The sequence below is a fragment of the Tinamus guttatus genome, unplaced genomic scaffold, assembly GCF_059628265.1.
Source record: "Tinamus guttatus ecotype Peru unplaced genomic scaffold, ASM5962826v1 Tinamus_guttatus_pri_ptg000079l, whole genome shotgun sequence".
Lineage (NCBI taxonomy): Eukaryota > Metazoa > Chordata > Aves > Tinamiformes > Tinamidae > Tinamus > Tinamus guttatus.
The window spans coordinates 4,090,709-4,115,876 of NW_028288613.1; the positions used below are offsets into that span (position 1 = coordinate 4,090,709).

Genomic DNA, 25,168 nt, shown 5'->3' on the forward strand with positions numbered 1-25,168 from the left:
AATCTGTTTCTTAGTGTTTTATAGAAGTCCCTGTGTTTTCAAGCAGAGCAGCTTATTTAAGGGAACATATGAAAAATTAGAATTTGCCACATTTTTTGTTCATAACCGTCCCATGCATCTCCTGCTCTTTGGCGCTGCCCGTTTGGTGAAGTTTTTCTACCAGGCCTAGATCTTTTTCATCGAATTTGAACAACTAATGTTTTTAGCCATTGGGGAGGGGATGATTCCTCCTCTTAGTAATGTTCTTTTCTTTCTTTTTTTGTGTGTGTGAACTTCAGTAAGTTTGAAAGGAAATAAAAAAAAGTATTCTCTTAGAACACAGGGACTTCCTGATTATGCCTGGCCGAGGCCTAGCCGGGCAGAGCTGGCAGCCGGCTGACGGAAGCGCGGTACAAATAGGACAGCAGGAATCCTGTAACTTTGGAGAAACAGATGGAGGAATTGCAAGCCCTGCTTTGTCCCCTTCTGAATACGGAGACGTGCTTAGCTTTGGTGACCGAGGTCTGCAGTCAGTTAAGGGTAGGTAGGCACCGTGCTCAGGAATGACTTCATGTTTAAGCCGGTGGCCGTTTCTTTGGTAGGTTGGGTTTATTTAGGACCTGTCATCCAGCCAGAAGAGGACAGGGAACTGATCCTAAGATAAATCTGCTGGCTAGAGCTGATATGGACAACCATCAGCTTGTAGCAGAGAGGTGGGAGGGAAGTTGCAAACCTTCTAGCTGGGTTTCCTGGTCCTACAGGTGCTCTCTGGTGACTTTTGGATAGTGTGTCAAGTTTTGGGTTTGACCCAAGAGTTATGGAGCCTGGGGCTATTCTGCTTCAGGCACAGGCTGATGACAGAGCACTGGAACAGGCTGCCCAGGGAGGTTGTGGAGTCTCCTTCTCTGGAGATCTTCAAACCCGCTTGGATGCAGTCCTGTGCCACGTGCTCTAGGTGACCCTGCGTGTGCAGGGGGGTTGGACTAGATGATCTCTAGAGGTCCCTTCCAACCCTAAGCATTCTATGATTCTATGATTCTATTCTATGAGCTTTGATCCCCGCTGATAGTTCAGCATGGTCTTGCTGGACGGATCCTCCACAGCCACAGGGAGGAAGAGCGGGGTAGGAGGAAGGGTCGGAGCAGCGGTGTGAGGAGGAATGGTTGGCAGCCTGGTGATCCCTGTGGGGACATTGAGTTTCGCAACGAACCTCTTGGATTCCTGACAGGTCAGGTCTGTTGACCCTTCTGGGCATGCTGCAGTGAGCGTTTAGTTATTTACTAAAGGTTCTTGAAGGGAAAGTGGCTTGATGGGGTCTGAGGCCTTTGTGTTACGGAGCGCTGTGTGAGAATCTTTGCTGGGGTTAGCTATTAGCTATTTGTTTAATTATTTGGCTCTGTAACTAAGTAACTAAATGCCTTGAGCCTTAAGATAAGCAGCTCTTTGTTAACTTTTTAATAAATGGAGGCAAATAATAATAATTTAAAACCTAAGGAAGTATAAATCTCTTGTTCCAACGCTCTTGAATAGAAAAATGATGGGAATATATTTGTGTATCTCGTATGAAATAGAGCTTTCTGAGTGTCCCCAGTCCTCTATTGTGGCCACGGCTTTTATGCAAACACTATTCAACCCATTTGATTGCTGGATGGCATAAACCATGCTGAGAGGCTGTATGAGTAGGCAAAGAAAAAGCCCATGTGTGTTGATTTAAGAGCAGTATTGTTTTCTGTAGGGATATTGTTCAAAGGCTCCACCTATACAGTATAAATATGCTCGCACTGTATGTGCTGCTATTGCAAATAAGGATGTAGCTGAGGGCAGACAATATGTAAAGCAAAGTTCGCTCCCTTGTCCTCTGGTGATCAGGAATGTCAACAGAAGTCAGCGCGCGCCTTTTTGTGCGTGTTTGGTTTGCTCCTCAAAAAGGACCCATGGACAGATGTTATTCACATCAGCTAATGCACCTCTGCAGTAGGAACTAATGCCACAATTATAGGATTTGCAGGAGACCTCAGAATAGGAAACTGCTCTTGCCTTAGCTCATGCAGTAAATTGCCAATCTCGCAGTGATGACTCGGGATAGAGTTATGGACACAGCTTCCCAGGCTCTATCTTCCCCCTTTTGAGATGTTATTTTGGTTATTTTAACTTAGGATTCTCATGTCTGGGAAAATTCCAGAGGATGCTGCTGTGAAAACACTAGAGGATGGGTACAAGGGAAGGCTGAGGTGAATTTACAACCTCATTTTGCTACGCTCAAATGACATGGAAGTGGGGAAATAATCCTCATGGAAGCCTCAGGGGCAGCACCGATGCAATGATACGGTGTGAAAGTGAGTTCGAAATTTGGCCCTGAATCTCAAAGTAGTGTAAAAATGCTCCCGACGGCCTGCAGTGTCCTGGAGAGAAGGTTAGCTTTGCAGTGCAGTTGTTTACATGCTGCTGGGATTTTTTTAACAGTTTAAAGTCATGGCTTTTCCTTGCGAAACTGTTGGACAGAATAAAGCTGCAGAATCCCACCTGTTCTCTGTTTGCATTTGGGCACCAATTCAAACCCTCGTTGGAAAAGTTTATAGGCAAACATTATAAAAAGTGACAGTCTTAAGTGCTGCTACATTCGAGTTTGGCAACACAAAGCCTTACCTGAAATAACTCACTATTTCCAAGCATGACTTCATCATTGCATGACAAGTCTTAGTGCTGCATCTTCCCTGATACTCTAAAGAGAAGGAGGTGGAGGACAGTAACATTTATTATCTATGTGAAGCTTTTTTTTTTTTTTTTTCGGTTGACTGGTAATTTTGCTATTAGATTGGTACTTGAGTTTTTCTTTTGGCTTAAGTCGGATGATTCTCTGATACGATTCTAATATAATTTGAAGATAATGAAGGTAATGAAAAAGAGATGGTGTCAAGGTTTTGAGATGTTTTTCGTGTCTTTTTTTCATCCATAATGAAGAGGGAAGCAGGGTGCAGTGAGGACCCTGCACCCTGCTGCTCTTTGCCAGGACTGTTCAGCACAAGCCCCAGAAGCCCTTGGAGTTGGGTTGACTTGTCCTCACCCATGCTGGCTTTTAACAAGTCATTTCTAAATGACTTTATAATCATTATTATAATTTCTAAACCCCTGTAAATGGTTGGCGCGGTTGCAAACTCTGTAAAGTAAATTTACATTGCAGGAAGAGCCCTACAGAGAAGCCTACTAAACTTCAAAGTAAATGTGCAAGTCGCTTTCAGCCACCTTTTTTTTCCTGAATTATTTTACAGTGGACACAATAAAAAACTCTCATATATGCTCATTATTGATATGAAATACGTGTAGAAACAGCCTGTGCTCCACAGGCTTTCAGCAGCGCTGTGTGGTACTCCAAGAAGCCTCTGCCTTGTGGATCTGTGGATTCTTCACTCAGCAAGCCTAAATTAGCTTGTAAAATGTATAAAACTATACTATAGCTTCTTGTAGACTTTGATAACTATTTTGATGCTCTAAAAAGTGCAGAGACCTGCTTACTGTTGCCATAAATGCTCTTGTGCAGGTTTTACTCAAGTATATTGGTATTTCAGAATGTCTAAATGACACTAGGGCCCAGTGGTTTTAAGCATACCAGTATAGCACAATATTTAAATGTATTCCTAAAACCTTCCCTGTTGACTAGCTCAGACATGACCCATGTTTTGGGCTTCTCTGGGGAAGGTGTGGTATAAAAACCAGGAACATTGTGTCCTAAGGAGTAGGAACTCGGGTTTCGGTATTCTTAGAAGCAAGGGTGGGCGCTGAGAACTCCCCTATTTTACTAACCCCTCAGACTCCCCCAAACAAGCGGCGTGTGTTTTATTTATATATGGGTACATACATATACACCTGGTGGTGCACAGTTGGTGTCGGCATGTGGACGGACGGATGAGTGCTGGGCCGAGGAGCCGCTGAGATGAGACCCTCCTCATGAGCAAACACCAAACGGGGTCCTGTTCTTTCCTATTTGTGTTTCGTGCTTTTCAGTTGCCAAGGCCACGTTGTTCATAGGGCAGAGCCCTGGGGTGCAGCACAGGGACGGCCCTGCTGCCCCCATGGAGATGTCCCCAAGCAAGCGCAGAGATTACTTGTGGTTGTGGCTCCTTTTCCCCTGCTATAAGTCCGTCTGGGAGGAGGGTGATTTAGGCCAGGGTCACTATAGACACGTGTAGTTTTGCAACAATTTTTGATTTTTTTCCTTTTGTTTTGTCTTGGGAAGAGGCTGCAGTTTGACATTTGTTTTGAACTGATGGACAAGCTGTTCTGTTTTGAACTGCTGTCGACACTGTGCAATCGAAAGCATCACTTTTATTCCTAGTTTTCTGATGGTGTTGTGCTTAGGAGAGCTTGCGAAATAGGGAATAAAACAAAAAAAAAAGTGGAAAAAATACTGAGGCTTGCAGTTGGTGGCGGAGAAGGCAAACACAGAGACCTTGGAAAAGGTGCAGAGGGAAGGATAGAGGACATCTTATATGCTGCGCATAGGAAGTCACGTTTGTTAGTTTAGCTGCTCATGGTTTTCTTAACTGCCCTTTTGTTCCTAAATAGCGCTTGGCAAGTTTAAAAAAAAGAAAAACACTTTTAAAAAACTTTTAAAAACGGATGAGGAAAGATAAACATTCATTGAAATTATAGACATAAGTTTTGAAGTCTTCATGCTCGTGCCTACTTCTGGAGAATGCACAGAATGGGATATCAACCCAAAGGGAAGGAGCTTTCTTTGTGGTTACCTTTCTGCAAATATAATCTATCTCATATCTGCATGTGATTCAGTTTTATGAGACAGGTTGCTGGGCTAATGAAACTTTTTATTTAACGTAAGTTGATTTCTGCGGGTACAAAAGGGCCCTCACTGACTTTTGTTGGAAATTCTCTCCTTTCCCTCTTCTTTCTCCTTTTTTTTCCCTCCTTCATTCCATCTTTGCAGAGCCACCAACCAAATACCAAATCTCTCAGCCCGATGTGTACTCAGCCCTGCCAGGAGAACCGCTCGAGTTGCGCTGTCAGTTGAAAGACGCCGTCATGATCAGTTGGACTAAGGATGGGGCCCCTTTGGGCCCTGATAATAGGACAGTGATTATTGGGGAATACTTACAGATTAAGGATGCTGCACCCAGAGATTCGGGCCTCTATGCTTGCACTGCTGTTAGGACCCTAGACAGTGACACTCTGTACTTCATTGTCAATATAACAGGTGAGTGAGTTACGCGTAGGTCTTGCATGTAGAAGCTGTACGATGTGATATAAGGTTATGAAATAACCCAAAACAGTCCAGTTGGGTGTGAAGTGATGTGTTTTTTTATTTTTTCTGTAGCTGAGTTTCAAATATTTTCCTCTTTCTCCAAATTTTGAAACAGACCCAGTTTGTATATATTCCATTTAATTTATGGGGTCTATGCTGATTAATAGCTGTTGAAGATCTAGCCTTCTGTTTTATGCTTCTCTGACAGAATTAAGTTATACAAAATCACTGTGATGATGATAAAGCCAGTGAAATGGATACAAAAGATATTTTAGTACAACAGAAGAGTGAAAGAGGTGTCCTACGTCCCCTTACACTGCTTTTAGTTTGGAGAGCAATCATTCAGGAACACTTAGTTCTGTTCAACTGAATGTGTGTAAGAAAAAGAAAAATCACAAGTAGAAAGATTTTTGGAGTTAGCAACCTCTCTTTGGAAACTTTGTAGTGTTTCAGGATTATTAGCTAGTTTTATTAGAATGTTATAAGAATAACACATTTTATGGCTGGGTTTTCTGTTTCTATAACTTCTGCACGACTCAAATAACATCTGTTCTCCTTGAGAGATAATTTAAGATGTAGCATGTTGGCTTTTTTGCCCATAGAGTTTGCTGATTTAAAATCTGGATTATTTTTGATGCACAGATGCTCTTTCTTCTGGGGATGATGAAGATGACAATGACGGTTCTGAGGACTTTGTGAATGACAACAACCAGATGAGTAAGTAAGAGCCAACTGCCGGAGGTGCCTAGCAGGATCCACTTGGAAAATGCTGTCCAGTTTTGCGCTTCTGCCTTTATAGCTTCTTGGATGTTAACAGCATGTGTTACCAAATAGTGTCTTTCTCCTTTTCCTTTTTCTGTTTGCACAGTTCATTATTTGGAAATGAGAAAAAAAAATAAACTAATATTCTTCTAAACACATTTTACTGGTCTGTTCTTTCTGTCTCACTTATTCCTTGCCTTTCTTCAGTTTCCTTTCTTCTTCCCGAATTGAAGTTCAGCCCTTGTCTGTGTCACAGTCTCTCACACACACAAACTTTCCCTGTTGCTGAATCTGAGCTGAAATCTAAAGAGAAGACGCAAAGATCGAACTCACTTTATTAAATGGTAGGATGGAAGCTGTAGAAATAAAATTGGGTTGCAGTGGACAAATCTGAAATCCTGAATTAAATGGAAATCCCATTGTGGAGAATGAGCTGTTTTTGCCCATGAAGGACCTCAGTGTTTGTCACAAAGAGGGCAATCAACCGGTAAACCCACGTATTTCATATTGCTTGTGCCTGGCGAAAATAGACTAAAAGAGATTTAAATCTATCTGGATGTTAATGTTCAGTCCCCTTCTGGAATTTGGAAGGTTATTAACCACTCCAGATAGAGCAGTCAGTAAGAGGAAAGAAATGTGGAATTGGTATTTGTTCCTTTTGCCCCTGTGCCCTATTGCAAAATCCCCTTGGATCGCTGGTAGTTCGCTCTTGCTGCTGGTCCATGAGGTCAATAACATGCAGAACACAGAGATCCTTCATTAGAGATGTCATCTAGTTAACGAACGTGCTAGGCAGGCAGTATATTTATTTTTCAAAGTAATTCATAAGTGGTGTGTGTGTGATATAGCTGAAACGCTTGTGCAGATGATCAAGTCCTAGGGTTATTTCAAGGACTCGAGATAGTTACTGTTGCATACAGTGCCTCTGGCCTGAACTTGTGAAACACTCGATGCTATTTAAAATTATATAAGTTCATAGGTGCCTGCTTGGCCTCTGCAATGATGCTGCTCTGATTCACAGGTGCAGCTCGAAGTGGCTGACATGAAGCAGCTGTAGCCTATACCCATCCTATCTCTCCAAAGAGATAATAGGATAACGGGCTGTGATTTCTTGGGGATGTTTTAGATGTGATCCTGTGCTCTAGATGTCCTTGCTTGAGCAGGAATTTGGCCTGTATGATCTCCAGAGGTCCCTTCCAACCTCAATTGTTCTGTGTATTCTTTGTGAGTAAAAAATTCTTCCTTCTCCTGCTTCTAGGAAACTTCCCTGTATGTGCTACCATCTTAATTTTACTGCTATTTGATAGTAAAGGGCTTGCAATATTTTCAGTGTGTTAGTGAAGATGGCTGTGCTTCTAGTCCATACTGATAGCTCTGGAAATTTACTATGAATTTATTATGCATTGTGGAAGTGCAAAAAAAGTGAGAATAGAAAAATAGAGAAAAAGACTTTATTTCAAGGCAACAAAATGTGCTCTGTAACATCCTTGTTACTTCCCTTCCCTCTCATGGAACAGGGAGAACTCCCCAGCGGTGTCTCTTGTCACATGAGGGATGCTTTGGTAATACAAGCTTCCATTTCAAGCTTCTGTCCATCCATCTTTGCTTGGGAGATGGTGAAAGGCCATCAGCAATTCCCGTCTGCCAGGCTGGGAGCCACCTTCAGCAAGGGGCAGTCACACTTTCCCTGGAAAAGATGGAAGCTGCCACTGAACTGTGCACATTAAAACATCTGAAATGGGAGTAGGAGAAAGAGCAGAAACTTCCAGAATGAAGAAGATGAGGGAAGTGGAACAGGACAGAGAGCTCCTGGGTGCTGCATTTTGCAGACATGAGTGTGCCCAGTTTTGGGGTGCCCACGGAGCACGGGGGTCCCTGGAGCCTGGGGATGGGTACACGGAGCAGCGTCCGTGCTGTCTCCTGCTGGTGTCTGAGCGCTCAACTGGGGGAGCTGGAACCAGAGCAATGTGGCACAGCATCCCTGTGCGCGGTCTGTTTTCAATGAAAAGTTGCATCAGAGTGACTAATTTGTCTGGATTAATACCACTTTGCTGAGAGATGGTTGTGACTTGGCAGCATGGGAGCTGAGGGTGGGACTGATGCTCTTGCAAAGAGCTGCAGCTTGTGTGCTCTGGTATCTTCCAGGCCTTCCCAGCAGCGTTCTCCTGGGTTTTATATGACACCAAAAGATCGCAGCTAGTTTGAGGAACTCTGTAGCAATACAGATTGCAAAGTGACTCCCTCTGGATAGTCTGAGTCTATCCTTCAGCTGCCACGTGGCCGCAGTGCTGTATAGCGGCCAAGTGCCCATCACCGCGTCCTCCGGCCTGGTGTGAGCAGAGCCTGGGGAGCTCCAGGACCTCGCCATGGTCATTGGTTGCTACTGAAGAGCTCTTAAATGTTTCCTGATTCATGGTTTGAACATTACAGATCTAACCCAATTTAACTGATAATTTGCATACAAATTACAGCTGTGATCATTAAGGATAAGCAATGGAAATTGGCCTGGTTATGCCTTTATTGATAAAAACAAAAGGCCATAGTCTTCAAAGCTTGTTGCTTTTTGATGAATCAGTTCTGATAAAGTCCAGCTGTCCTGGCATGTTAATTATGATGAGATGAGGCAGGAAATGGCTCCAGTGCCTTCCCCAGGAACTGAACCTTGGCATTCTCATTCCTGCATGTTTAAAAATAAAGCAAAACCTTTTAGAACTGCTTCATTTAGGGTTGTAAGTTTTCTTTTAAGCTTTTTAAAATTTCTTTTCCTCTGTTAAAACATATATTTTCCAAGGGCAAGCTTTCTAAATGCGGGGAGGGAAATGGATAAGGATGTTCAGCCTAATTTCCATGGCTACCCAGCAAATGCAACTCCCTTTGGAGTCAGTGGAGACTGCGAGTGCCCGGTAGCTTTGAGAAGCAGCCCATTTTGGTGGAAATGAAGGAGTTTGCATGTGCACATGTGAGCGTGACCCCTGGCCTGGGTGTCATGTTCCTTACTTGAGCATGCACAGCAGACTTCACCCTTGTTCTTCTGGCTTGACAGATATTTTAGCTGTCTGAAAAAGCCATGTGGTAGATTTGTTCCAGACTGCGTCCTGAATATTTCATCACTTCCAGCTTTTGTTGAAGTGATTAGTGCTTATGGGGATGGTGTAGGATAGGTTCCTCTGCAAAACAGAGCTCTCTCCTCCACCAAAATGGCTTGGATGGCAAGTCAGATAGGGCTTGGTGACCAAAACCAGAGTCTTGGTTTTGGAGGGCATCTCCAAGGCTTTTTCCCCAGGACACTGACTTGAAAAACCCTCTTACAAAGCTGAGGGCTCATCAGTTCTTAGTGGGGAATATCTTTGTGGTACTTCTTGCTTCGTTTTCATTGTGATTTTTGAAAAACGTCTCTAACATTTAGAATCCTTCAGTCCTACCTGTCCACATGCACTGCTGGCGAGGCAGCAGTGGCTGTGATGGTCTGCAGGATATGCCTTGCCCAGGTCACGCTCAGGCCTACTGGATAGCCTGGAAATTGCTTCTGTTTTACCTTGAATTCAAGGCAATTGGAGTCAGGCAGTTGGGACCTGTATGGGTTTCTTCCCTTTTACAGTTTAAAGAATTTCTTCTAGGCCAAGCTATGGTAAATTGGCACTAGGAACAAAAAGTGTCTAAATGTAATCCACATGCTGTTCTTTTCATGCCTTGAAGAATTTCAGAAAGGATAAGAAAAGCTTCAAATTCATCAAATCCTTTAGAGTGGAAACCCACTCAAGGGAGCAGCAAAAATCGGATGTTGCCTGGAAGTGCTTTTTAATTAAAGGTCAAATACAATTGTACTGGAAACCTTGGGGCAATTTGTGGCCATTTCAGATGGACCATTGCCTGCTCAAGGTGGTTGTCAGTCAGGCTTGGAGTTGTCTCTCTTTGTATTTCTTTGTAGCAGATAAGTTTAACAAAATCCAGGAATCTTGAAGTAAAGTGGTCCCCTGGGTTGTCTAATTTCAATTTCACATGTAGGAGATTTGCCTGATTAGATTTAATGTATTTGCAGTCGAGTGCAGTGTGGGTCAGCAGGATATTTTCTCCACTAATGAGGGTTCTAAAAGCAATCAGGAATTCCCACCAGTTTGCCTCCTGCTCATTACTGCGATGGGCTGCAGTTTGCCCTGGCATCGCTGTGAACTTTTAACACGGGCGCTTCACCTGCCCTCCTAGTTGGCAAACCTGGGCTACAGAGCAGTGTGTGTTGAATAAGGACGTTCCTTCTTGGTTTTAGCAAATCTGGGCGTTTTCCCTGTAAAAACAGATGAAAGAGCAAAGGTGCCTGTAGGTCTTTGTAAGATCATTATAAAGACAAATGTCTTGTGCTCATCAGTTAGCGTCAGTGTTATGGTTTGTAGACCCTGCTGCCTTTTTCTGTGTGTTTTTTTTCTTTTCTTTAAAAAGAAAGGAAAGTTAAGCTGCCGATATGTGTTGCTGTTGTCTAGTGGAGAATGGCAGGGTGTCTTGAAGTGCTTTCCCACGGCGGTTTCACCATGTGATGTCTGTGTGTGTTTGGGCCAAGATCCCCAGCACCTCCCAGGGTGCAAGGGGCAGTTTTCCAAGCAGAGTCCTTCCTCCCAGCACGAGGGGCCTCTCCTCCTTCTCTCCATACCTGCTGCATCCTCCCAAGGCTGCGTGTTCCATGCCATGCTGCCCTACGCAATATGATTAGTGATCCAGAGAAAATGCTCTTTTTGCTTATCAGTACCAACAAGCAATTCTGCCTTTGCCTAATGTAGTGTTGCAGTTAAATTTTCAATAGTTACCTGATTTTCTATTTTGACTACATGCACAAATTTCCTTTGCTTTTCTACTTCATTAATTTTACCACTAATTGCCTCTTCAGGCTGAAAAAAAAATCAGTTATCATTCTTAGCATCATTTCAAGACTTGCTATTGGAATGTTTTCTTTATACAGAGAGAGATGTTGTTAAAGGATTTATTCCTGTATTTTCTATCCAGCTGTATTTTTATTTAGAGGGGTGGCAGGGTTTCTGAGTTTGCACTGATTATAAGAACTGCTATAAATATTTGGTGAACGGAAGGGCTTATTTATAGTGGAGTGTTAGGCTGCTAATGAAGGAAATGAAACAGGGCTGAGAGAAATAGAGTTATTTTTCTGGACCCCTCTAGTCCTAAAAATTCCTCACTAATCTGATTTATTTCAGGAAGAATCCATTGTAAAATAACTTATGTTTCCTACTGTTAAACAGATCCCAAGTCTTTACTTATTTAAAAATGATTGTAGTGATGCAAATGGAGCCATGTCATGAAACCACCATGCAATTTAGCTCAAGTGGTGCTGGGGTCCAGGGCATGGGTTAACTTATATATGCGTATATGTCTCACTTAATGAAATGGTGTTGGACTTGATTGAGCGCTTGGGCATGCACAGCCTCATGAGTGGGAAATCCATGTCAAGTTTGATACCTACAAAATGTTCAAAACAGCTATTGAGTTTAGTAGGTCCATGTTTGTCAGTTTAGTTTCCTGCTCTTTGGTAAGATTTCCAAAATATTTCCTTTGTATATAAATTTGAGTGGCTTCTGTAGCAGTTAATACAGTTGATGTTGCCATGACTGCTCTCTGAGTTCAAACACACCATCAGGTGGGTAAGTATGTTCACCCTCTGCTAGCATGGGGCAGGGGAAATTAATACTGAGACATCAGATGGGTCTTCTGATTTTGTATGTCCAGCTCCAGAGCTCGAATCCAAGAAATAGTTGGCTGAGCACACACAACAACTCGAGTTGAGGTCAAATGTCTCTGAACAGTTGAGTCTGCTGAAAACTCAGTACCTCTGTCTTTTATGACGTGCACAAAACAAAGGATGTCTGTGGTTAATTATTGAAATTTTGTCACAAATCATGTACTAAAAGCTGCAGATGGAGCTTATTTTCAAAACTCTGGTCAACACTGATTTCCAATCCTAACTCGCACTGTCTCTCCTCAGGCAAATGCCTACAACTCTTTAGGTCTGGATAGTGCTGGAAAAGGAACCTGGTTTTCAGTACTTATATTTCTGGATGTATTTTTTTGGAACAGGAGCGCCCTATTGGACTCACACCGACAAAATGGAGAAGAGGCTCCACGCGGTGCCAGCAGCCAACACCGTCAAGTTCCGCTGTCCGGCCATGGGAAACCCAACACCAACCATGCGATGGCTGAAAAACGGGAAGGAGTTCAAACAAGAGCATCGTATTGGCGGGTATAAGGTAAGATCTTATTGTGCTATTTTGCAATTTCTATTCTGGACAATACTGGACAAAAGCTGTAAAAAAAAAAAAGCCCAGCTTGCTGAAGTCGACAGAAAATCTTTTAATGGGCTTGGATCAAATTTGGGAGCAAAAAGTTATTGTTTTCTTCTGGGGAAGGGTGGGTGGCTTTTTGGCTGTTACTAAGCTTTATTTTTTATTTATTTTTTGAATTCGTGTTTGTAGAACACAAATGCAACTAAAGAATATAAAGACTTAGAAAATCAAAGATTGACTTTGCAAAGTACAGTTAGAAATGAAGTTTTTGGTTTGCTCTTTCAGCTGCATTGCTGAAAAGATGACCATCTACTTTGGTGATTATAGGCAATTTAATGAAGGAAGGGTCGGTATTCAAAAGTTGCTATTTTCTACAGAGTTTATGGCCTGTGAAAATGAAATAGGAAGCAGAATTTGAGGGAAAGTAACAGCAATTGCTTACAAGGGTTTGTTTGAATTTTAAATAGCTTCAGATTACATGCTTCATTCTAAATTAGTGGTTACTGATTAAGAGAGAATTAGGAAGGTCAGCTAGTTCTATGGGTTAGTGCACACACCTTTAACCTCCGTGTATCTACCTAAGTCAGGTCAAAAGTCAAAATTCGGTCGTCTTATCCCACTCCTTACATGTGTTTGGTTGTTCAGTTGCTGTTCAAGCCTTCTCCTTGGCATCCTGAGGCAGATTTCTGTGTTGTTTTACCTCCTCCTGCAGATTTTCTATCAATAGCTTCCTCATGTATGCAACACCTCAGAAACATTTTTTTAGGGAAAAGACGTTCCTGAATTAAATGCATCTGGTGTCAAGGTTGTAAGCAGCAACACTGCATGTCTTCCTGCATGCTTTACCTGCAGCAGGATTGCCTTGTAGTTAAGGTACCATATTTTGCAATGCCCTGATGTAGCAATTATGTCTCCTGCTTCATAGGCTCTTGACTCAGATCCTGCTTCTTACAAGAAATATGTTTTCCAGTGCAGAGGAGGACAAGACTTAAGTCTCTCCTTCCCTAGCTAGATTTACTGTAGAACATGTCAGATTTTCCAACATTTGTGCTAGCAGAGAGCAAAGCCCAGAAAATCTCCCTGCATGAACACTAATTATCTAAGTAGACTTTTCCATTTATGTTTACTTACACCATAAATTACTGTTGCTTATGAGTGTACACCTGGCAACACCTCCTGCCTTTCATAATGCTGCAGAGTGTTAATGAATTGGCTACAATTCAGTGATTTTCACCTTTCCTACAGTTGTTGTAAAAATGAAGCCAATTAAAATCCCCCTAATCCTGTCTTGGAAAATAGTAGTAACCGTTTCAGTCCTGAGACACTGCTTGAACATTTTACATCTCATAGAGGGGAAATACAGATATCACTCTTGAAAGCAGTGAAGGAAAATGTGTGTCTTGCGGGGCAGGATGCAGATACCTGATCTCTCTGGTTTAGAAGAGTAGCCTGTGGAGCAGCGTGCTGCCCCTGGCAGCTTGTCTTGGGCAGCAGGGTGATACTATTCAATGGTAGAAATTAAAGTTTTGACCATGGGTATTAAATGTGTACAATTTCCTAGGTGTATATGCACTCTGAGAAGAAAGCACAGCTGTCTACATCTAAAGCCAGCTGGATGTGTGAAGTATATACTTATAATTCTCAATCATAAAACTTTTTATGTCTCTTTAGTCTAAAAGGAGAAAAAAAAGGGAGAGGGGACACAGCTGTGGATATGAGGTTTTTGTGTTGCTCATAAATACATTGAATTCAAAGTGATCTGGAAGCATTTACTTATCACTGTCATTCTGCTCACCGAATCGCTGTATATTCCAGATTCTGTCAGTGTTCCGGATAACCATCTTTTGCAAGGTGGAAATCTTGTTTTCAGTGAACCACTGCTAAGGAGTGAGGTGTCCTGGGCTTTGGGAGGCTGCCGGGGCTGCTTTTGCTAGAGGGGCTGCGTGAGGTCACTCTTGGTTTATTCAGAATTATCCTGAAAACAGAAGAATTACGCTTTTCTCATCGTCACTGTACAAGCTTGTAATGAAGGAATCCTCAGGAAAAAAAAAAGGAATCTTTCCATAGTGGTCTATGTTAAGTCAGGTTTGTGATGATTCTTTATATTGGGTTGCATCGAATCTGGATGTGGAATTTGCTGTAGAGCTTCATGCTCAAACTATATAGGAAAACCGAGCAGCTGAAATAGGTAGGGCCAAACCTTGCCATTACCAGGTCACGTAATATGCTCTGTCGCTCTCGGAAAAGACAATCTTTCCCCAACTTGCAGCACAAAGGAAGGGAAGGAAAATGCGATTTTCATTAATCCGCCCGTCCCCTCTCCCCTGCAGCTAAGAAATCTCTTCTTTGTGCTCCCTTTATCGCAATCAGATAGTGGCCGGGAGCACTTTGTCCTCCCTCGGGAATGCCCTGAGTCAATTTGCCTTGTGGGCAGCCTGTCCCCGGGCTGCGGGTGCTGCCCAGATAGCGCCCGCCTGGAATCCGGGCGGAATTCCTCCCCGCTGGCAAACGGTGGGCCCTGAACTTCCAAATCAGCCCTCAAATGTCTCAAGGTATAACCCAAATCCCTATAGCAAGGCCAAAACTCCCAAACCTTTTTTAATTTTTGTTTTTATTCTTTTTGTCCGTCCTAATAATAATTTTTGCCTGTTTGTTTTAAGGGGTTATAAATTCTGCACTAAACCCTATAGGAGAGGGCACAGGAGCGCACTTTTCTGTACACCACCCAGAAAGCAAATGCACTTCTATCAGTTTTTACTGTTTAAGCATTAACAGGTGTGTGTTTTCACGTATGCATTTTGATAAGCTTCATCACTGCAGTCGTCTTTTACACATTTCAATTCAGCCAGGGTAAATACAGAGCAAAGAAATGGTCTTGACTCTGTAGGGACTGTAAAAACTTATGGCTTCTTCATGGATTTCCTGTATTTAGCCTCTTTGCCTGAGGAATAAAAATGTATGGTTGAACTATGCTGCTTTCTGTGGATAATTATATTTTGGTTTCTTTTGCAACTCATTTAAAACTTCTCCTTTTTTTTTTTTTTCATTGCCAAATGAATAATTTTCATGAATTATCGACTTACTGAAGACATTCTTATTTTGTTCCTCAAATTAAATAGAATTGTGTGCCATTTTTAAACATACAATACTTTGAAAGTAGAATGTTTCTATGGAACATTCCTTGCAGGATTTCTAACCATTCTTTATTTGCATTTTGGTTCCAGCTTAGTTTTACAAACGCCAGGCTATATTTTTGGGATGAAGTTATATACACTTCTGATATAGGCTATTTAGATTAAAGATGAGTTGCTTGTTGGAAAGATACTGATTGTTGGAAAGATACTGAAAATCGGTTTAAATTTGGTGGAGAGGCTTGGCAAAAAAAAAAAAGGCAACAAAATAGGGAGGGGGAAAAAAGGCATCTCAGTAATTTGCTCAAAATACTTCAGGTATTTCTCATGTATTGCACTGGAGGAGGGATAATTCCTACTTTCCATTTGGATGATTGTAATTACTGGGCAAAAACATTTAGTAAATCATGCACATTTCAGTTAAAAAATTGTACGTTACTGCTACGTAGTGTTAGGCTTTTTCGGAGCCTTTTTTCAAAAATATACTGTTGAAACACGGGTTTGATGTCTAGCCAGGGAGGCTCTTTTGGGAGCCAATCTGTGATGAGAAGAATGGATGTGAACTACAATCCTTCCAGTTTGGGGCCTGATCCTGTTTTCTGAGAGACCATTTCAAATGCTGCTTCTGAGTTCAAATGGGGACAGATTCAGAACCTCTTCATGTTCTGTTGTGTGAAGTGAACTTATACACGTGCCTTCAGCTCCAGGGAGGATTTTCTTAATGCTCTTCAAGTTGGGTTCTCCCATGACAGGATGCAATCTGGCCACTCTGTGCTTGTGGGAGGGATCCTAAACATTGCAATTCTGTGCTTTATTTCCCCCAAACTCAGGCTGTGTAATTGAGCTATTAGAAAAGAGCGGAGACTTTGATGTTAGGGGATCATATCCATCCCATATTGCTGGTGGGTAGTTAATGTGTTCGGATGATTGTTTGGAGACAGATGGGAAATATCTTGAGGGTGGGAATTCACTTTGGAGTTGATTGAGAGGCAAGCCTGGTAAGACAACTGCTGCTAATTGGCACCATTGGCGCGAGTCTTGCAGGGCTGAGTGTGCACTGAGGCCTAAAGTGCTCAAATTAGGGGATGAGGTAAATTTATAGCAGAATGCATGAAAGCTTTCACTGCTATAGCCATACTATACCTGTTCAGGCATAAATAAAGTATTCCAGTCTCCAGAACTCTCAAACGAGCGCAGAAGAGGCTTTAAAAATGCATTACAAAAGATTAACTTCTGTGGAAAAGAGTTCTTTTGAATGGGTGAGGGTGAAACTGTGCTCGAAAAGTTCTCAGCCTCTCTAATTGCAACCCCACCAGGTTCGCAACCAGCACTGGAGCCTCATCATGGAGAGCGTGGTCCCGTCTGACAAAGGAAATTATACCTGTATCGTGGAAAACCAGTACGGATCCATCAATCACACGTACCACCTTGATGTTGTTGGTAAGCAAAAGTTGTTCAAATGCAAGGAGGTTTTCATTAATGGCTTGGTTTCTTTGGTAAAACATTCAAGATGAAGCTTAACGATTGTGCACAATTTTTCAAGGTGATTTCAGGCTATTCTGATGGTGGAATTCAGTGCATAGCCAATTCCATGTCCCTATGACTAAGCTCCCCGTCTCTTGCCAAAGGTGTAATATCCATGTTTGTGAGCTCCTGTAAATTCCTTGGTGCTGTGATGTGCTTATGAGCTTACTGTGAAGGACAAATACTAAATGCTAATACAATTTTACTTATTACTCTTACAATTATTATTGGTGCAGTGAATATAAACATGAATGTTAATAACTGTAGTTATCAGAATGATCAAGTGATCCTCTAAATTGCTGCTATTACATTTGAAATAATCTTTTTATGCATCTTGTTGTGAATATGAATAGATACTGACTTTGGTGACGTTAATGTAGATCTGGAGTTTCAGAAGAGATCTCTTGCATTTACACCAGAACAGCTGACATTAATATTGACTCCATTAGATTGTCATCTGCTAGTGGGAACTGCTAAAGAACACAAAAATTGTGAAGTCTTTTACCTGAGGACAGTTTTTAAAAGCTGCAAAAATTCCTATTGGCAGTAGAGCCTTAATTCAGCAGGACTATTAAGCACATGCTTAATAACCGGATTAAGTAATAATGCCAAAATCCCGTTGACTTTAATAAGGCTTATACATATATTTAAGTGCTTAGCTGAATTAGGGCTTGAAGTCTCAGGAAGCAAATTCATTCACCCCTACTCTTGCTGATTAGCCCGGATGAGTTTTATTGGATCTAAAGGTGTTGCTACCCAAGAGTAGTCAGCATAACTGGTATAACGGGGCTGGATACTTCAGATTGATCCATGTTGAGAGCAAAAATGCTTTGGGATGTTGCAAGCTATTTTAAGATGGCGACTTGTGGCCCCATTTAAGGCCATGAAGCTGGTTAAAAATCCCTTTTCCCTCTTCTTTCCCCCGCTCCCTTTCCTTGTAACTACCCCAGGCCCGAGCTGGCAGTTTCGCGTTGACCATAAATTTTTTTGCCTGTTTTTCCTAGCAAATGTGTTTGAAGGATGCGGTCACTTGAGCAAATATTTGTCAGGAGCCCCTCGCTGCCTCTCCTGCTTTGAGCCGTTTGAATGCCCTACATTGAGGAATATTATGCAGGGGTTTATTTTTCCTGGCGGTAAATTGCAGTGACCTGCATGAATGAATGGAATGGTAATAAGGATTATGTCATTTATTTAAATCTCCGTTCCTTTCCTATAGAGAGGCAGCAAAATAAATAATGAGGTCAAGATTTTCAAAAGTGACTAGTGATTTGACATGCTGGGTAGCCAGCTGGTGGCACCTAAAGGAGGCCTGATTTCTTGCTGGGTTAATATTCAGCATCTTTTCATGATTAGACCCTATGAGATATTTTAACCCACAACGTGCTGCTGTAAACCGTAGCCTGCATTTTGGAGGTGTATATGCGTAATTATTTAACTCCCTTTTTGCATTTAATGTTATGAGTGAAGGAATATAATAGTTAAACATGGGAATGGGAGCCCCTCCAGACTGTGCTGTTAAATTGGCTGTGGGTGTTTCCAGAAACACTGTGTTGGGGGTGAGCTTGGAAGGGGGCTGGAAGTGCAGGAGCTGAGCCCATTCTGTGGAGCTGGAGCCTTGTCATAACTGCGGAGGTTGGGAATGAAACTGTTGAAGCAGTAAATTAAGACAGGCCAGAAAGGGAAACTCTGACAGTTTTTTGTTTTTAGTTAGGGCACTTTTACAGAAGTTTGTTTCTCCTTTTTTTATTATTATTATTTTTATTTTCTAGGCTTTTCTCATGAGTTTTCAGTTGCCAGAGGATTATAGAGTGTAATAGATGTTTGTTTAGAGGGAATTGTATATGTAGGCTGCATCTTACAAACTTCAATCGTAATTTTAGGTCAAGATGTGTGCTTTAACATTGGAAAACTGTCAGTTGAAAGCCTCTGAAATTGCTTTTCCTCAATGGTTTCACTGGTTCCAGAGTTGATTAAGTGCAAGTAATAGCAAATGGTATTAAACATGGTAATGTATTATACTAACATGAGCATTGCCTATATGGTGTAATGTAGAGAACCCTCTGATTATGTCACAGATCTGGGAGTTATCCCAGCAAAAATCCTGCCAAATAATGACACAATGCTAGTTAGGAATATCCAGTATTGCTCGATGCCAATAACTTTCCAAACCTTGAACTCTTTTGACAATTAGAAGTCTGGAGCCAGCAGTGCTGAGAAGCTTGCAGTCAGAATGTAGGTGTGAAGTATTCTCATTTTTTTGCTTGTAATTACTTGCAACAACCCTTTTAAAATAGGCAGCTCAGCTCACGTGTTCCCATTCAAATTTACAGACCTGGCAAAGAAGTCATACTGCATTTTTTACAATGGGAATAGAAATACTGACAAAAAAGCAGCGAATTGTTGGCAGCTCCTATATATAACACAGAATACTTGTGCGCATTTACAGTGGTACCATAGAGTTATCCAGTAAAGTTGGCCAGGATACTCTGTGTTGGACAACGTTATTCTCTAAAGGTTTGGGATACCCTGATACCTCACTCTCCTTTTTCAAAAAGGACTTAAATGAGGCTGTGTTGAAGAACTCCTCTTAGGAGTAAAAGTGTGAAGCTGCACTGATGGAAATGGCAAGGATGCAAAACTCCATCTGTCAGGATTTTGTGCAGCTAAGAGTAGCATTTCTAGCTTTTTATTATAGTACTATCCAGATTCTTCAATTATTACCAGCTATGTGATGAACAAGGCAACACTTGTAATTACTGCCCACAGTAAGTGCTTACAAGCCCTGACAGAGCCTGGCAGAAGGACCCTTCTATAGATGAAAAGCTGAGTTTCTGAGTGATCCTTGCCCTGGGTCACACCGTAAGCCTGTGGCAGAGCCTAAAATGAAAGTTGGTACTTGAGTTCTAATCCAATGCTTTAATTAAAGAACGTTTTTTCCCTTAAAAGTTTAACCCGTCAGCTGCATTTTACATGCAGCCAAAGTGCCTTTTTATTCTTTTGTATTTAATGACAGGTAGAAACGTAGGTTTTTATAGCAAGCTTACTAATAGGCTAGCTCTGTTCTTGTTAAGCGCATGCGAAGTCGGACGGTCTTAAGGGAGGGCAATGGAAAGCTGTGTGGTTTCTACTTTGCAGTTGTCTTGTAGTGAATCCGGGTTGCAGGAAGCAACGTGGGAATGTGGCCACCGAGACTCGTATATAATTAGATCACCCTTGGATTGCAATTATCATCAGAGTGCAATTTCAGCAGCGGCCGTTCTGTTTAAGCGGGGAAGTAACTAATTGAATTTATACTTTAACGGCGAAAACGGGTTAGTCGGTGAACATTCATATTGCAGGTATTCCTGTCCTATTTAATGTCATCATCCAGGGAAACCGAAGATCAGTTTGGTTTCAGATTAAGTTCTGCACATTACCCGTTTTTTTCCTTTTTCTTAAGCAGCTGCCATAGCACCACACATCTTCCAAAAATGTGTGAGAAGACCCTGTTGTTTACCCTTGCAGCTTTACCCTACAGCTTGCGACAAGTATATTTTGTTAAAACAGGCCTCTTTGCACCCCAGCTTAGCTGTGTTTTGGTCTTTGCCTAGTATGCATGTTTTTGGCTCATATTACGGAGGAAGGAACCACGGAGGTAGATGAGCACTAAGCAGTTGTCCCTGAACAGTAATTTGTAGTTTCATATGAAAACAGTGCGAGAATAACTTCTCATCTGGGAGCTGTTTAAAATGACTCTTAAGATTAAACCTTGTGCCCCAGAAATTACATGTGTGAGTAGCTTCGCTGCTGGGCTTCTATCCTGAACTCTTGGAGGTTTGGAGTGAATTTTTCTCATGCTGTTTATAGCGTATTATTAAAATGAAAATTGCTTTGTACTATTGATACCTATTCACTATTTGTATTTCTCTCTTTATGAAGAAGCAACTCTGTTTATGTTTCAAGCCAGTTTTATTTTTGGATTTTCCTGTGTTTTCAGAGGCTTTAGCCACAAACATGGCACGGAAACATATATGTTTTTTTTTTAGGACATGTTTCCATTTTGTCAGTTCTGAATTCATGAAAACATATGCATTGGTATTTGTTTTTGCCAAGATTTGCTTCTTCAAAATAAAGTTCAGAACTAGTTTGTTTTAACTCCTGTATGTTTCTTAGTTTCCAAAGCCTTATTTTTTAGGGAAAAGGAACCGCCACCAACTAAATACATACCTTGCATGTTGCATCGCTCATGTCTGGCAGGAGTTAAGCGTAGGTATTGCAACCAAGCCTCAACTTGCATCTCTGGCAGATGTGCTCTGAGCTGTTGACTAGCTCTTTCACATGGACAAGCTTTAGCTTGATATCTCTGCTCAAGTGCTTGGGGCCCGGGACATGATGAGACAGAGGCTGAAAGCACGAAGGAATCCACGTTGATGCCTGCCCTCAGGTGTTTGGGTAGTCTGAGAGGGGAGAAGATTTTATTTCAAGTGCTGATAAGCCTGAGTGTGGACTTCACACCTGGTATTAGGCTTTGGGCAACAAATGTATCTCTGAGAAGAAATTAAGCAAATTGTTTAGTGCTGGAGGTTTGCTGTTGAAAACAAAGCCCACGGTGTGATGGTTCAGCTAAGCTAAGGGAAAATTAAATCTTCTCCCTTGCTTCTTCCCCCTTAATAAGGTACAAATATTCCCAAACCCTTGCTTTATAGCATTAAAGCTTCTGATTTCATTGGAGTAGTCTGGCTAAATTACATTTTATGGACAAATACTAGTGTCATTACTTCATCTGCTGGGTGAATGCTGAATTTGTCATGTTTGGAATGCTTCCCGCAGAATCTTCCGTGGGAGGACCGGTCTCCCTGTCCCACTTTCTGTCTTATTACAGCCCCGAGGCAGGTATTTCTTTTTCTTTTGATGAATGATGAACAGGATATTGTTTCAGCTCTGTTATTATCATTTTTAATCATGCCTTATAATTCATGCAGTATCCTACTCATGGAAATACAAGTAGGAATTTGCAGGAGTTGTCTGAAGATGCTAACAAGGCTGCTGTGGTGTTGAATGTGCAATTGGCACTCGTCAAAGCCGTATCCTCACATAATGAGAGGGTTTTTTGACTTTCCCAAGCTTTTTGTTGCTGAGAAAATCGGCAACGTTGTGCTCCTCACTGAAAATTGGTGAAGTTCCTTTCCTTCCAAAACAGATTTCAATTATCTTAAGCGTTACAAGTAATCATGAATAGATTGTTGTTCATTTCTTCTTTGCATTTCTTAGTCCAGCAGCATGTGAGGAAATAGCGATGTGATAATCCCTATGGCTGCAATGGGTTAGTTATTGATGGTGAGGGAGATGAGACATTCATTTTGGTGGATGAATGTCTCAAAGGGGATGAAAGTGCACTGAGTGATTGGATTAAAATAAGGAATAAAACTAGAAATAAGAGATGAGACAGTGAAAGGGGCTGGAAATAGACCCAGGTTGTGCAGATAGATAGAAGATAATAAAGTAGCAGACAGTAGGGTTAATGCTGAGGGTAGGTCTTGGGATGAGATAGAGAAGAGAATGAGAGACCTGGAAGCACCAAAGTTGAGAGAAATCAGTAAAATGTGACATTCTGTGGCTGTTAGAAAAAATAAGTTGCCCTGGCAAACTTCATGTTGGTGTGTTCTCCTCTCTCTCTGTTTTGTGGCTTGAAATCCAGTGCTCGTTGTATTTGACCGGTTTTGAGGATTTTATGTCATTAGGTCATCTTTTGGATCACTGTGGTTCCCGTGGTGCAGCTTCCATAGCAGCTCCATTAAAACTCAGAAATAAAGTAAAGCCTAATTTCTTTATAATTTAAAAGACACATTAAAAATCATAGTTTGTTAAACACTTTTGAATAGTGAAGTGCTCTGTATATGTAAAATATTATGATTATTTTCAGGTTACTCTTTAAAGTTTGTGTGAATATGTAGAAATTTTTGACTCCCCAAGTTAAAATAAAATACTGGCATTCTGCATTTACAGATTAATATTGTTCTGTTGGTTAGTGTTACGATTTTTTTTCTTTTTTTTTTTTTTTTTCCAACAATGTTTCTGCTACTAGATCAGATTTTCCTGACCAATATAACTTCAGTTAGACTGTACCTTTGCTTTGCTAAGATAATCCTTGGGGCATTCCTAAAGAGCTCCTAACTCTACATTTGAATGATTATTTGAATAAATGATTTTTCCCTCCTCACTGTCCAATTCTCTTCAGCCAGAGGGCTGACGATGGTGCTTCAAGGTCTCTGGAGGGGGGTAACGTGTAAATCTGTCCATTACCAAGTACAGCTAGCATGCTTAAAGGAGTTTTTTAGTGAGGGCATGTGTCTTGTTCGCTATAAAAGATTGATAGATGCTCAAATGAGGGGGAACTGGGGTGTTGATTTTGTGCTTCTTATGAAAGTTCTGCTGTTCTCTCCATTCGGGTAGGGATGCTTAATGTCACAAGAATGTAGACACAGAAGAGAGATTGATAAATAGAAAATTACATAGAAAAGGACATTCTAGCACAAAATCCACGTCCAAGTGCGGCCAGCTTAAGTGTTTCCCATTAAAGCTTCTACATCATCATTCTTGCAAGCTCTGTGTGAATTTATGTGAATTATCTGAAATATAATAGCAAAGGTGGCGATAGCAACAGTCAGGGTCTCTTCAAGAGCAGTAAAGGAGTGCTCCAGGATCCAGTATTTAGAACAGATATAGATTTCACGTTGCAGAAATGAGCTGTGTCTAGCATGGGGGATTGGAGCCAGAGAGATGCTGGAAACAGTGGGAATATGGGAGTCTTCCTGATAGCACCTGCATTCCTCCATATACTGAGGGTCTTGTATAAAAAGGGCACAGCAGTGGAGGAATGCACAAGTGCTTTTACAGGTTTACTTAATATTTTTCCGTTTTGCTTTAAGGACAGAACTGTTTTTCAGGAAGGGAAATTTGCGGGATGAAAAACACGCGGTCGGGTCCCAGCAGCAGCAGCAGGACTGGCGCCCGCCGTGTGGATTCGGGAATCGCAGGGCGCCCCAGCGGGCTGGATCCCCTGCAGCTTCCCGGGAACGCCGTCCCCGTGGGGGAGAGGCCGTTTGCCAGGCGCACGGGAAGCCTTTGGAGGCTGCTCCACAGCCCCGTGCAGTTCCCATCCCCGGGACCCCCGCGCTGTGGCTGGAATTAGGGACAGCCGAGTGCTGGGAGCGCCCGCGGGGCCGGATGAGACCTCTGTGCACAAAAGTTAATGCAGTTTCTGGAGCTCCCTAGCACAATAAAATGTTACCCCTTGTTGGTGAGAAGCTAGAGGTGTTTTTTCAAAATTTCAGTTCCTCATTGTTCTATTTCCTGTGTTTTCTCTTTTTCCACATCAAAATAAGGCCTTTTTTTCCCCCTTTGTTCAGACAGATACAGAGGATTTGCTTCTACATGCACTGTGGACGGTATGATGCAGGATTAGTATGGAAAGAATCTCTGCTATGGCCCTTTTTGCTTTGAGACTGGTAAAACACACCGTGGCACCTTGACTACAGGGCTTTGCATAAAGGACAGGCTAATATTGAAACTCTGACAACTTCACATTTTAAAACAAGAACATTCATGTTGTGTGCCTTAGTTCTTGATTTACGAGACGTTCCTCTTTCTTTTAACCCCCTGATACATGTGTGATTTGAAAGCATAGCTTTTAACTAGTTCTGTTGTGGTTTTCTATTCTTTTCATTGACACCAGCAGGCTTTGAGATAAGCCAAGGTTGTCAGTCCCTCTACAGATTTCTCCTCCCTGGCTTGCAGGGAATTATTAGATTGAAGTCCTAGGAAATGCTTCATGTCCTTATCCCATTTGGAAAGTTCCTCAGACTTCTGCCTCTTGTCCTGGCTGTAAAATCCTTCAGGTTCCTGGGATGATGTAGCTTGGGCTCTTCACAGTCCCTGTTTTCCTGCCATATGAGAAAGAAGTGCATAGATGAACTTATGTTAGAAAAAGCTGCTATTTGAACATGTGCATTAGCAAAAATGCACATGGGGAAACGAGCTGAAATTGTGCGGTAGAGCTATTCAGAGACAGATGGGGTAACCTAAGTGGGGCTTTGCTGAAGAAATAGTGCCAACACCTGAGGTCCAATGTGCAGTGATGAAGCCAGGGACAAAGAGGTTGAATACACGTTATGTTCTGGTGAAGATTTAAAAGGCACAGTCTTTCACTAAACCAACCTTGCTAAGGAGAGGCATTTAGGTAGCACTCAGAAGTT

General features: G+C 41.8%; 1 protein-coding gene across 14 annotated transcripts in view; it reads left to right on the plus strand.

Moving 5' to 3' along the window:
- FGFR2 (fibroblast growth factor receptor 2) overlaps positions 1-25,168 on the plus strand; it is a 68,206-nt gene that overhangs the window by 9,069 nt on the left and 33,969 nt on the right. For 6 of the 14 annotated variants that reach the window (XM_088520072.1, XM_010221763.2, XM_088520073.1 and 3 more), the window contains exons 2-5: positions 4,922-5,188; positions 5,879-5,953; positions 12,074-12,243; positions 16,727-16,850. In XM_088520072.1, coding sequence (XP_088376198.1) covers positions 4,922-5,188; positions 5,879-5,953; positions 12,074-12,243; positions 16,727-16,850 — 636 coding nt within the window. The remainder of the gene's footprint in view (positions 1-4,921; positions 5,189-5,878; positions 5,954-12,073; positions 12,244-16,726; positions 16,851-25,168) is intronic. The other 8 variants (XM_088520076.1, XM_088520079.1, XM_088520078.1 and 5 more) reach the window with 2 other exon arrangements.